This window comes from Amphibalanus amphitrite, unplaced genomic scaffold (genome assembly GCF_019059575.1).
Source record: "Amphibalanus amphitrite isolate SeventyFive unplaced genomic scaffold, NRLGWU_Aamphi_draft 000232F_arrow, whole genome shotgun sequence".
Lineage (NCBI taxonomy): Eukaryota > Metazoa > Arthropoda > Thecostraca > Balanomorpha > Balanidae > Amphibalanus > Amphibalanus amphitrite.
This window is the reverse complement of record NW_024881727.1, coordinates 405,931-418,456: the sequence shown is the minus strand read 5'-3', so window position 1 is coordinate 418,456 and position 12,526 is coordinate 405,931. Positions and strand designations below refer to the sequence as shown.

The window sequence follows — 12,526 nt, the reverse complement described above, 5'->3', positions numbered from 1 at the left end:
GGCCGGCCGTGGTCACGCTTTTGCGAGGCTTATATCTCAGCAACCACTTGACCGATTTACATGCGGTAATTTTTGTAGGGTAGCTTCATTCCTTCTACCAAGTATTGCACTATTCCCGATGCATGTGGGTGACCCCTTATGCACGTGCCACGTGCAAAACAAAGAGGTGTCACTTTTGCAATTGTTGCAATATCTCGGTAACTACTGGGCCCATTGCGCTGAGAGTTGGCATGTAGGTAGGCACCCACTAGGCAATGCATATCCATGTGCCAGAGTTGGGGTGCTGCTGCACGTGCGCACGTGCAGGGGTCGTTTCCAGATCTCGAGAACGGCTGGACCGATTGCGCTCAAATTTGGTACGCGGTTACGGAGCAGTTAGTAGGGTGCCGTGCACAAGTCAGTTGGGACCCATTTTGCACGTGCGCACGTGCAGGGTGCCGCTTCCAGATCTCGAGAACGGCTGGGCCGATTGTGCTCAAATTTGGCACATCGCTAGAGACCGGTTAGTAGGGTGCCGTGCACAAGTCAGTTGGAGGTACCCCTCGAAATTTCGCACGTGCAAGGCTCACCCTCTCGCTCGCTCCGTTAGTCGCCCCAAAAGGCGTTATACTGGTATATAATTATATAACAGGCATCTAAGTCACTTCATTCATGTCCTCCTATGCAGGTAAGCTTGAATCAATCCTACATATTGTATTTGCCTCACCAGATCACCAGAAGCTTGAATCAATCGGCAATCCTATATATGTATATGCCTCACCAGATCACTCCAACCACTGCAAATTGTCAGATGGCATTTAATTGTATTTCGCCACATGCCGAGCGTCCATTTTTGATTTGGCGTCCTTGATCATCATGGGTGACCACTGACCATATTCCCGAGCCGGGTGCATTTTTTTAAGCCACATCTCACGTCTGCCATCCCTGCGACCTTCGAGGCATTGCCATCATCCACGCTAGGCACGTCAGCCACCTATTGCTCAGGAGCTGACTCTAAAAGCAGCTAGTTGAATTACTGACAGACAGCGCAGTTTTCCACCTCAGAGGCTTCTCCCCAGTCTTCCAATTTGCTGAATTATTCAGCGCAGTAGGTGAATTTCGCTCACTGGGTGATCCAATGAGCAGGAATCAATGATTGTTTAATGCACCAGAGGAATCAGCCACTAATCACTACTGGTCTCGAGTCCATGACCGACGGTCACTAGATGAAGTCACAATGGTCACAGTCAGTGACAGTGACCAGTGACGGTTACATTACAGGTCAACGGTCACATACATAATTGTCCGTCAGTGGTCGATCTAGCGCCAAACACAGGTCACGGTGACTGGGGTCGACCCCGGCGGACACCCACCCCTGTGTCGGGTCTCCGCTCCGTCTGTGTAGCACTCCCTCAGGTGATTCTCCTTTCCGTTACACCTCAGAGACATACTGCGGACCCGATCACCGTCAGTCGATCCCAGCAGACCGCCCTCCACGCCTGGCGATACGACCGAGAAGTCCAGCGAGCGGCACACGACCTCTGCGTCCAGCGGGGTGACCTCTGTGGTGTCACACATCAGCCACCAGCGATAGTAGCCGCGCAGTCGCCACTGCAGCCGGCCGCGGCGGCAGTCGGGGTCACCCACCAGGCGGTACTGGTGGTCCCCCACGGTCACCGGCTCACAGCCCGGGTACTCGGGCAGGTGACGCCGCAGCTCCGTCAGCCCTTCAGACAGCTCGTTCAGCTGGTCCTCCTGCTTCTTCAGGCGGCTGTTGATGGCCGACAGCAGGTCCAGCACGGAGAAGACGCGAGGCTGCGGTTCAAACGGCTCCAGGATGACGGGACTGTTGGGAGAGCTGGGCTTCTGACACACACCGATCACCACCAGCGCGGCACTCAGCCACAGCGAGAGCCACATGGCTGACGGACGTGACTGTCCTCCGTGGCGATCAGCTCTGCAGGACTGACGGAGTAATACTGAGCGTCTTCGCGGAACGTCCTATGCACAGCTGGCACAGAATATGGGCGCGGCAGCTCGGGCGGAGTTCACTGAAGGACTGATCACACTGGACTCACATCTGGAGGGACTCCATCGTTTGTTTTCAGAGACGCGCCTGGGTGTGAGGTAGATACTAATATTTACACAGTCCAGTGTATCAAACTCTAAAATACGTGCCAGGACAGGGCTGCAGCCTGCAAGGGACAGAAAATAAGGAGATATCGGAGTGTTGGAGCGGGAGCCTATGGGTTACGTATAAATATGTAGATAATAAAAAATCAAATCTCACCCTTTCACATTCTGTTCGATAAGGTTAAAGGCCGTAATAATATCACATAAAACATTCGCTACATCCACATTACATTCATATATTTTCATCGCTTCATTGCAACATTTAAGACCCGACAACAAGCGATAGAAATGTGTTAAGGTTCACGAGCGCGCGGTGACCCCGTGCAGGTTCCATCAAGCGGGGCCGGCGTGAGTCCCTCCCTCGGCCACCCGGGCAGTGAACACCGCCACAGCGCTGACATACGAATACAGATCCCACAGCGAGCTCAGCCTCCTCCCAGAGTCCACAGCGCGCCACTAAAACTACTGGGCACCATAGAGTTCCTCGTGAGAACCCGACTCGGACCGATGGCTTCGGTCGCGCCGACGACTACCCTGTTTGTCGACACTGATTCATCGCGAGAGGCCATCAAATCTTCACCAGGGTGAATGTCTCGGCCGATACCAAGCCGACAGTCACTATGTTACAGCATCCATGTGACAGTCGTTACGTGACAACATTAGGGTCGGTCCGCGTGACGTGACGGCCAACAGACGGCGTGACGTGACGAGGCGTCACGCTGATCGCGATAGCAGTCGTGACGCCAATGTCAGCCGTGCCGATAGAGACCCAGTGACGACAGAGGGCTGACGTCAAAGGATCAGTCACGATCAGTCATCACATCGAGTGGCGACAGGTGGTGGTCGGCCAAAATCGGCACGTCCAGTCGCAGGTCGGTCGTCTGTTTACGGAACTGACGAGAATTATATTACCGAATTTAATTCATAAACTTAACATTGTTTTAAGGGAAAATACGCGAGCTTAGCCGGAGTAATGCTCAACTAAAACCAAGAGGACTATCACCGCAAGTTTATGGCTGTTGTAATCTGACCGTCTCTCGAACTTCTGGTCGGCTGGCTGCGGTGACGATGCAGCCTGCGCTTTGTATCGACCAGCGGTAGACGTGTGTCCCGGCCGTCCCCGCTGCCTTCCAGGGCTCACTAGGCTGCTAGGGGCGGCCGGGGCAGCGCACATGCCCGCAGAGAACGTTGACTCCGACTCCTGACTCCGACTCCAACTGATTGAGACTCCAACTGAATCTGAGTGGCAGACGACCGACCGACTCTGGATGACTCGTCATCGACTGACCCGACTCACGACTACCGCTCATCGACATCTGCGTCTAACGCGTCTCACCGACCGTCAGCAGGTCCTTCTCATGAGAGCTGGCTCACATCCGACTCACCGATTCAGGTCGCTGAGTCATTCTAACAACATCTTTCCTCTGTCAATACCATCCGACACAACGCTGGGGAGGTCCTACGCTCGCCATCTGTCCCTTCCCCCACGAAACACAAGTTTCTTTGCACAACGCGGGGTACACACCAGTAACAAAGAGCCACAGGCGGGCGAAGCGCCGATGGGAGCCACAGCTTCCCCGGTGCACCGACACCACATTTACGGGTGAGGCGAGCTGTGGGGAGGGCACAGCGATGTGGGGCAGCTCTGTCACACCTGTGTCCGTGGCTTTGCCACCCATCTGCACCGGGACATACTCGGGACGCCGTTCATTGGACGAGCTGTCTTACTGTTCTCAGTTCCGTGTCACTGTTGTAGCGCACTGCGTCAGTGATGTCCGCGTCATGTTCTTCTCACGAGTGTCATGATGTGGCTACATCAGATGTCCAGTAGCTGCTATAAATGTGCGCACGCGAGCGATGCAGACTTAGTCCCGAAGCTCTATGTATAGCGCGCGAAGCTCTTTACATAACGCGTTCGCTGAATGACGCCTTGGCGAGCGATCTTGATCGCGCGTTTACCTTCCAACAGAAGTCCTGCATTATCGGACATGTTTCTCACTCTGCAACGCGAGCACATCGCAACATTTATAAGAATAGCAGTCTCACCATTTGTTTGAGAAGTTAAGTGAAACACAAACGGTCAGCTGACCGTATATATTTAACCTCGTCTTTCAGCTTGTCATGTCTTGTCTTCATTCGGGCTATGAAAAGATCACCACTTCTCATAGCAATTCTGTCACTTTCCCGCTAAGCATTATTAACGCATTCTTGACATCGTCCACCATCCCGCTAGTATCCTAATCATATAAGCTACACTTGGGAATGACAGAACCGGGATAGATAATTTCAAAACTCGCCGAAGTTTTACAATTTACATGCTGCCTGGAGCACCTTGAATACTTTTACGCTCGAAGATTGCATCTTCTCCGAACGGAGTCACGTGGTGGTTCTGAAAAGTGCGTCCCTATCTACCGACAGCACCTGAGCTGTTTATAGCGACTTTTTCCGGGCGTCCACGTCGATGGCCGGCGCGGGTGTGGGCGACTTTCTGACACCGGCGTAGTAGTTGCGACTCAGGTTGATGTAGAGGAGGGAAACGCCAGCCGAGAGGCCTCGCAGCCCGATGTGAAGCCAGCCCCACCTGCTCCAGACGCCCTGTCAAACAGAGAGAGAGAGAGAGAGGGGGGGGGGGGCAGACGGTGAGTATAGAGAGCACACACTACTGCTGGGCAGACAGGCAACGGAGTTGTGTGGACCGTGAGGACTGAGGTTCTGGTCAGCGCTGTGGACGGGCACGCATAAAAATGTCTTAGGAATGCACAATGCACGTTATCAAAAGGGGAACACCTACAAGCAGAAAAAAATTACCCGATGTGATTTAAAAGCGTTAAATGCTGGGTAAGGTGACTATCATTCTAGAATATGATCGTGACGTTGCAAGGCAAGCCTATTTGATCGAATATTTATTAAGAAGCCGTTAAAAAAGATGACGTTTGCGTCTCTAGTAAAGGGCCAACATTTTGGCCACATTTCTTATCTAGCTGACATAATTACGAGCCTTGTGTATTGTGCAGGCTCTGGCTTGGTCATTTTTGCCGTTAATGGAGTGTCGTAAAAATGTTTTCACCAAATTAACGCTTTGCTATTTCAGTTATAATTATTGACCAGTGAACACGTTCACATGATTCTTAACAATTGCTCACTGAAATATTCCAATACGATATAAAGGTATGCAATATGCTTATAAAACTCTGTTTATTGTTCTTTATTCTTTATTTCAATTCACCACAGAGAAAAAACAGCAAACATACAGTAAACAGTACGGTCAGACTATTATTTATCAGGCAATTGCAAACGTCCTGATACCGATAACAGTGAGTGAATCATGCACCAACAGCTCTGGCTAGAACGAAAAGTCGAATCACTTATGAGCAGCAGAGAATCTGTTTTGAGCTCATAAGACTTGTCATTCACCACACAACAATGATCAGATAGTTTCGACATTTATTCTATCATCATCGAATGAAGCCAATGAATGTGCATATTACTTTTTTAACAGATTTCAAGCATGTGCTACACAATTCACGCATGTTTAGTTTAGCTGTCGTTGATTGAACTGCGAGAGATCGAAAATTTTGTTTGCTACTAGACTATCGGACCGCCCTGCAGCGGAGCTTATTTGCATTGATGTTATAGAACCTTCAAAATGAGCAAAATCTGCACGTGAATCCAAATAGTTACTGTTAACGCCCGGTAAGCACTAAGTGCATAAACAATGCCGCGTCACTCAGTGATACAATGCACAGTGAGGTTGCAGACTATATTTCGAGCCAAGCCCATCTGACTGCAGTTTTCCGTGCGGACAGATCTGTTGATGTCATTCGTGGTCTGGGCCCAGTGAAGTAAGTGTCGGCTCACATTCTGCACTGGCTGAGGGTAAGTGCCGGTTAATTCAATTGTCTGCGCCCTCTGCCAGCCGATGTCAGATCGATGTTTGTGTTTACTGTCAGTCGGTGTCAACTCGTTCATCGTTGTCTGCGCTTTCTGCGAATCATTGTCAACTCGCTGTTTGTGCTCTCCGTGGGCAAGTGTCGCTTCTCTCCAGCGCCGCTCAAAGTCAGTCGGCGCCAGGGCCATACATAGGGTCGACACCATCAGTGGCGTTCTCTGGAGATCCTCCCTCGTCGATAACAGCGACGGGGCCGGGTGGCGGCGAGCTCTGAAACTGCAGCACCACGATCATGTAGGTGACGATGGTGGAGGTGACGCTGAGCAGCGTGGATCGCTCCAGCCGGAACAGGCCCAGCTCGCCGAGCGAGGTCAGCTCTCTGGCGGCCTCCTCACGCTGCAGGGCGGCCTCGGCGGCCAGCTGCGGGTGGCGACGCTGCAGCCGCAGCAGCAGCTCCCAGCGGTGAGTGGCGGCCGCCTGAGCCCGGTGAGACACCTCGCACGGACCCACCAGCACCGTACAGATGGCCAGCAGGTAGACCATCAGCAGCGGCAGGATGGACAGGCTCGTCTTACCCTGCGCGATGGTGACGCAGTACATCATGAAGCTCACCTGGCTCATCACGCCGTACAGCATGGCAATGGTTAGCTCGACGGACATGATGTTAGAGAGCTGAGAAAAACAGGTAGACAGGCGGGTCTGCAGACGACCGATCTCACGCAGCCGGTACGCCGTCATTTGTGCACCATTTTCGAGCTCGTAGGTGAATGAAGAGTTGATCATTTTGAATCCATTGGTCAGCAAGGTTCCAGCGAACACGTACTTGATGGGAGCTAGAAAAAAGATGGGCATCACCGAGGCACTAAGGAAATCTCGCAGAATAATGAGGGAGCAGGTAGTTGTGGATGCAGTACTCGTACAACCACCAAACTCGGCAATTGATGAAGCGCTGCTCGTGGCGACAGAACCAAGAAAAACGAGAAGAACCAACGCCCAGAGACTCAAGCTGGCCACATCCAAACCTCGCCTGTCATCGGTGGCTTGCAGCAGCACATTTACGTCATCCAGACACTCTCTCAACTGACGAAGCAACACTCCGAACCGGCGGCGTCCGTTGACAAAGGTCACCGTCAGCGTAGCCCATATAAGCACGAATCCAGATCCAAAGAAGGTTGAGTCTATAGCCGCATCAATGGTCGATCCGCCAGCTTTCATCATAGACATGCCCGCCTGGAGGAAATCGCGGGTGTCCAGGTAGGAGATGAAGGTCAGCAGGCCGTAGAGGACGGCGCAGTAGACGGTGAACATCCAGCCGGGCCTTCCGGACATACCTGACGTCTCCAGAAGGATAACGAAGGCCCGCGCCGGCCTCGACAGACCACCGGGAGGCCGATGCTGGTCGTGAGGCTTGGACGGGAGAACCTGCATGCTTGTGAGAAAAAATGAAGGTTTGGCAGTTGGCCGCTGATCCATAGCTATATCACATACGACAGGCCGCAACAGCGCTAGTGGGAAAATCGGTGTAAGCTTCCTTGCCGAGATCTCTCAGTGTTCAAGGATGCATCAAGAATTCTGCAGGCCTTATCACCAATTCAGCGTTCGCCAGCAACCAGTATACCCTCAGCAGCGCAGCCAACCTCCTGCTACAGAGGTCAGCCGTTTTCTGAAGGATGATACGCGGCATATCGCCCTCGAAAGCTATCGGCATCGATCTCCTGCCCTCGTCCATTGACCAATGTAAGCATGACATTAGCGTTTCAGCACAAACGACGCTCATTCATGTGAGCGTTGCCCCGGAAAGGTATGTTCTTCGTTCGTGCTTCTAAGTGCCTTCGCATTAGCCGATATTTGTACATTTGGTAGATACGCTTGCGACAATGAAGCGACACCCTCACGTGGTCAACAAGACAATTATCAATGCGTTGCGTGTTTATGTACTTGTATGTTTTTTTGTCATTTTGTTTTCATGGGTTTTTGTGTTAATAGTTATGGGTAACCGTCCTACATGGGCAGATTGCAAATTAATATAAGGCGTGAACCGCAATTAATATGAGCTGGAAGGACAAAGGGTCATGATAAGCATCACGGTATTGTGGGTATAAAGGTATCACAGGTACCGTATTTGTGGCAACGAAAATGTCTTATGGAGAACATTGGTCCGCCTTGTGCTTGTTCATATTCCTCTTTCTTATCCTGTGACGGTTCTCGCTCCTTATTCCTATCCTGTTTCGGTTCTCGTTCCTCGGTCCTGACCTGTGATGGTTCTCGTGCCTCGTGTCGGTCCTGTGACGGTTCCAATTGCTTCCCATTCCTTACACTCGTGCCACACTGGTCCTGTCTGGAAGACAAGCCCCACTGACTGCCGCCAATCTTCCTCCACCCAGTGATTAATTGCCACCAGCGTGTGCCGTGTCTGGCTCCGCAGATAAGAGACTGTGCAGGAGGAGGTGTGATGAGGGAGGCGAGGAAGGGATTCTCTCGTAGACGCCTGCTAGTGTCGAGTGAGTAGCGGCATTGTGCATTCCATAAGAGCTGAAAATGATAAATATTTTTTCGACACACGTGAATATTGCACGGTTGATCCGGCCGATGTTTGCTTATTTTCATTGTCCATAGACCTCTGTATAACATAGGTATACAGAGGCCTATGCATAGTCAAAAACATACATTTTATGATATGTTAAGGACGCATCACAGCTTCATTGCCATCTTCAAAAAGTCATTTCAAAAGGCTCTTTTCTAAACAACATGACGGACGATTTGGCCTCCCGGATCCCTGCGTGCATTAAGTCGATGCAGCCTATCAGCGTTAATGTTGACACTTCGAGACATTTTCCATTCTATAGCACGCTATTTATCGAACATGGCGTGAAAAACACGATGGTCTTTGATGGCTCCGTAAATATGCACAACAAGAAGTATTTGAGCACCTAGTCGCGAGCGCCCGGCGCCAGAGCCGGTATGTTACACGTTCGTTCCTAGATGGCACTAGTAGTCGACGCCTGAAAGGCGACTGCGCCGCAAGACATCCGACCCGCTAGCGCCAACTGATGAAGCTTATAGGCAACTGATACGCAGCTCGTTCACTCTTTTGACTATGAAATCGAGTAAAATATATTTAATTTGATGCGAGTAGAAAATAGATGCTCTCATTTTCCCCGATTTCGTCTCGACATTGGAATAATTTATCTCTTAGCCCCAATTAATTTTTGTAGCGTTACAACACGTCTTTGACCGGGAGTGCCAGGAGCCATTTTTGATGCCCACAGATCTGCAGTACATATATTCAAATCTCCCTTTACCAATCGCAAAGAAGATATGAGCACCAATAGATACAAAGTTATTTGTAAGGAAAAGCCAGCTGCTCGACGACGGATGAGGAAATGCCGCAGTGAGGTGCATACCTGCTTTACCTAGCTTCGTGACACCAAAAAAAGTTGAAATGTTGAATATTATACGAGGGACCTAATTAACAAATATCAGTAAATGCAACGTACAATTTCTTCTTTTCATGCAACCCCGTACTGAACGTTCCACATGTTAACCTGAAACCATTTACAGCTAGACCCCAGACACGTCCCTGCCTCCAAATTACACCAACCATAGCCTGGCGTAGCAGCGCGCACGGTTGTGACACGGACGGTCAGACCCAGGCTTTAGAACTCCGGTCAGACCGTCGCGCCGGCGGCCGCCCTGCGTCGGCTGGCTCGTTCCGCGCCGGTTACGCTCGACAATCGCCGTCCTTTCTGGCGTCGGGACGGCCGTCTCGGCCGCCGGAGTGCAGTGTCGCCCATTCAGCGCGAGCCGACGAGGGGGCGACGCCCGCGCGGCGCTGAGTACCGCACCGCGCCGCACTGTGCGCTCAATGCCATGGTGGTATGGTCGGTAATAGTGGCCTGCGTGTATGGTGCAGATGTGGTGATATCGTTCTTTTAGTCACGCCCGGGAAAATGGCGGCAATCATGGCGGCGATTAGGTTTCAATGTGTACTCGCGCTTAAATGTGAGCCGTCATTTAGACCAGCATTTAGATATGCACGGTGCATATGCACGTCACTCTATTCACAATCAAGCATGCGTCGTTCTTTGAGCATATAATAGCTAGTTTCTAGTTTCTTCCTACTGTCGGTGCAGTACATACGCTCCTTGAAAATGAAGGCATTAGGCATTCGTGTTTGTATATTTTTTAGGTTAATGGTTCTTTCAAGCAGTCTAGCCTTTTCAGACTATTCTTGCAATTCTGCTGCGGTAATTTTCCACGGTAAATTCAGGAGCTTCTTGGATTTAGCGACAAGAATTCCTCGAAGCCTGACAACGATTCATGGTGCAATGAATTCATTAACTACCGGTTGTGACCGAATGAGTTTAGCCAGGGAAGACTTCCGAGGCTCCATTGGATTTAATTACATGCAACAACCTAGCATACTCTACATTGTGCAATATGCCTTCACACAAGACTATGTAGTTCACAGCATGACGAAGACGAGCTTGTCTTCAATTAATTTTCCAATTAGAACCAAAACGCTGCCATTGTATGACATGGCCTCCCGCATCGTGACAACGCGAACTGCCCAGACAAACAATAATTCATCGTGACGAGAGCGATATCGGCCTTCTGACATAATACGATCGCTCCAACCATCCATCAGTTACCCCAGAGCGCGCTTGGACAGCACCATCATTGAAGCATGCGCGCCGTCAGAGGCTCGCGGTAAGCCTCGCAGGCACACGGTGACAAATGAAGTCATTTATCTCGTCTCCTGGCAGCGGCAGTCGCGCGGCCAGCCTTCGGCAATCGACTCTGTTCGCCCGCGAGCTCCGCAGCGAAAGTGGAGCTGGCTTTCTGCGAATGAGTGGTGCGGAACAGAACTGTGTTTCACGGTGTTCATTGCGGACGACCGCAGTGTCATATCGCCAGCGGGGGAGGACCAGGTTACTTTGCTCTGTCGATTGGATACATGCCTCGGTGTTTTCATATCTTGTTTTTCAGCGAAACGGACAATGATGGGAAGGTATGTAATTCTAAAAACCTAAAAACGTGTATATGTTACAGGGAGTATGCGATTTCAGTTAGTTTGCAACGACCCTAGGGTGGTTGTAACCTCCCTGAACGATCAGTTTGTTTGCAACGACCCTAGGGACGTTACAAAATAACTGCTCGTTCCGGGACGTTGTAACGAAACTAGGGTCGTTGCAAACTCCCTAGTTAGTATGCAACGAACCTAGGGTTGTTACAAAATAACTAGGGAGTTTAAGAATTCATCGAGTCTCGTTTCACAGGAGGGCCGTCAACAATCTTGTCCAATGAAAATCTTGTTCAATCTAGTTCAGCTTAAGAGAAAAGGAGAACGCAATTTGAACATTCAGCTCAGGAGTATATGTGGTGCCCGGGACAAGGTACTTACGTAACTGTGATAATTTTGGCTGCATTATATCGCCAGCATATGCTTACATGTGGAAAATAGAGTTACTGGGGTAGGTGTGATGGATATCCGTCGCTATCCGTGTGCGGGTTATCCCTCACACTTTTAGGGGTGCGGGTCGGATAAAACCCCTCGTTTTTTCGCGATTATCTCGCGCTAAAAGCGGCCGATCGTGACGAAACAGTTGAGTGTCCTCGAACTTATCTACGTTACTGCAGTTACACATTCCCTATACCTACAGTACATGATCCTGAAACCAATGACCTTTGACCTTTGATCTGATTTCTGAGACCATGGCAGACCGAAATGATTTGCCGTTTATGTTAGCGCACACTAAATTGCGTTTCCAGACTTCTATTGTGATTACATATAAACGTGCCAACATATGAACTGATGGTTGTCCCATGCATCATTATGGGTTTCAAGTTGACTTGTCAGTTGTCGGCCAGGTCAAGGTCATTGACGTTTGGTGACTTCAGGTGACTGTTCCAAATTGTACGATTTTAAGGATTTTTTTAGCTTATTTCGAATCCAGCATTCGTTGAGACATTTGAGAAGTACGTATAGTTGTGGTGCCAATGCAACTTGCTACGAAGCTGTCGCTGGTGGTTTAGGTACAGCTGCTATAAATAGGTGGTGCGGGTGGGACGCCTATAACTACTTGACCCAAACTTAGCCAAACCAGCCTAGCTTAATCCTCGCCCCCTAGTTTTTTTTTCGCGATAGCTCCGAACACGCCAGCAACAGAGAGCTGAAACTAGGCATACCTGACCTTTGATTCAAGCCGGATCTTGTGACACCAACCAAATTTTCAGGTCAGGTCAGGTTACTGATCTATGACGTCACAAGTGGACGGTCCTCAGATGCCGCAACTTCGCAACGCCCTCAGTCCCAGAGGAGCTTTTACAGGGGATGAAACTTACAGAACGTGCATCTCCTATGTAGAAGTCTCACAACTTGTACCTCTAGGATTTTTCCTAAAGATCACATGAGGTCAGGTCGGTCACGTGACCTCAACACTATAAGTCAATTGAGAAAAATGAAAACTGCTATTCTGGCGCCGGGAGCAATCTCAAACTATTGCAAGCACACGGATCGTGATT

At 50.3% G+C, this 12,526-nt stretch overlaps 1 protein-coding gene across 2 annotated transcripts in view; it reads right to left on the bottom strand.

Annotated features, from left to right (window-relative positions):
* Positions 1-2,328: 2,328 nt before the first annotated feature.
* Positions 2,329-12,526, bottom strand: part of LOC122385805 (tumor protein p53-inducible protein 11-like) — a 56,553-nt gene continuing 46,355 nt past the window's right edge. For both annotated transcript variants that reach the window (XM_043374339.1, XM_043374340.1), the window contains one exon: positions 2,329-4,707. In XM_043374339.1, coding sequence (XP_043230274.1) covers positions 4,543-4,707 — 165 coding nt within the window. In that variant the 3' untranslated portion in view covers positions 2,329-4,542. The remainder of the gene's footprint in view (positions 4,708-12,526) is intronic.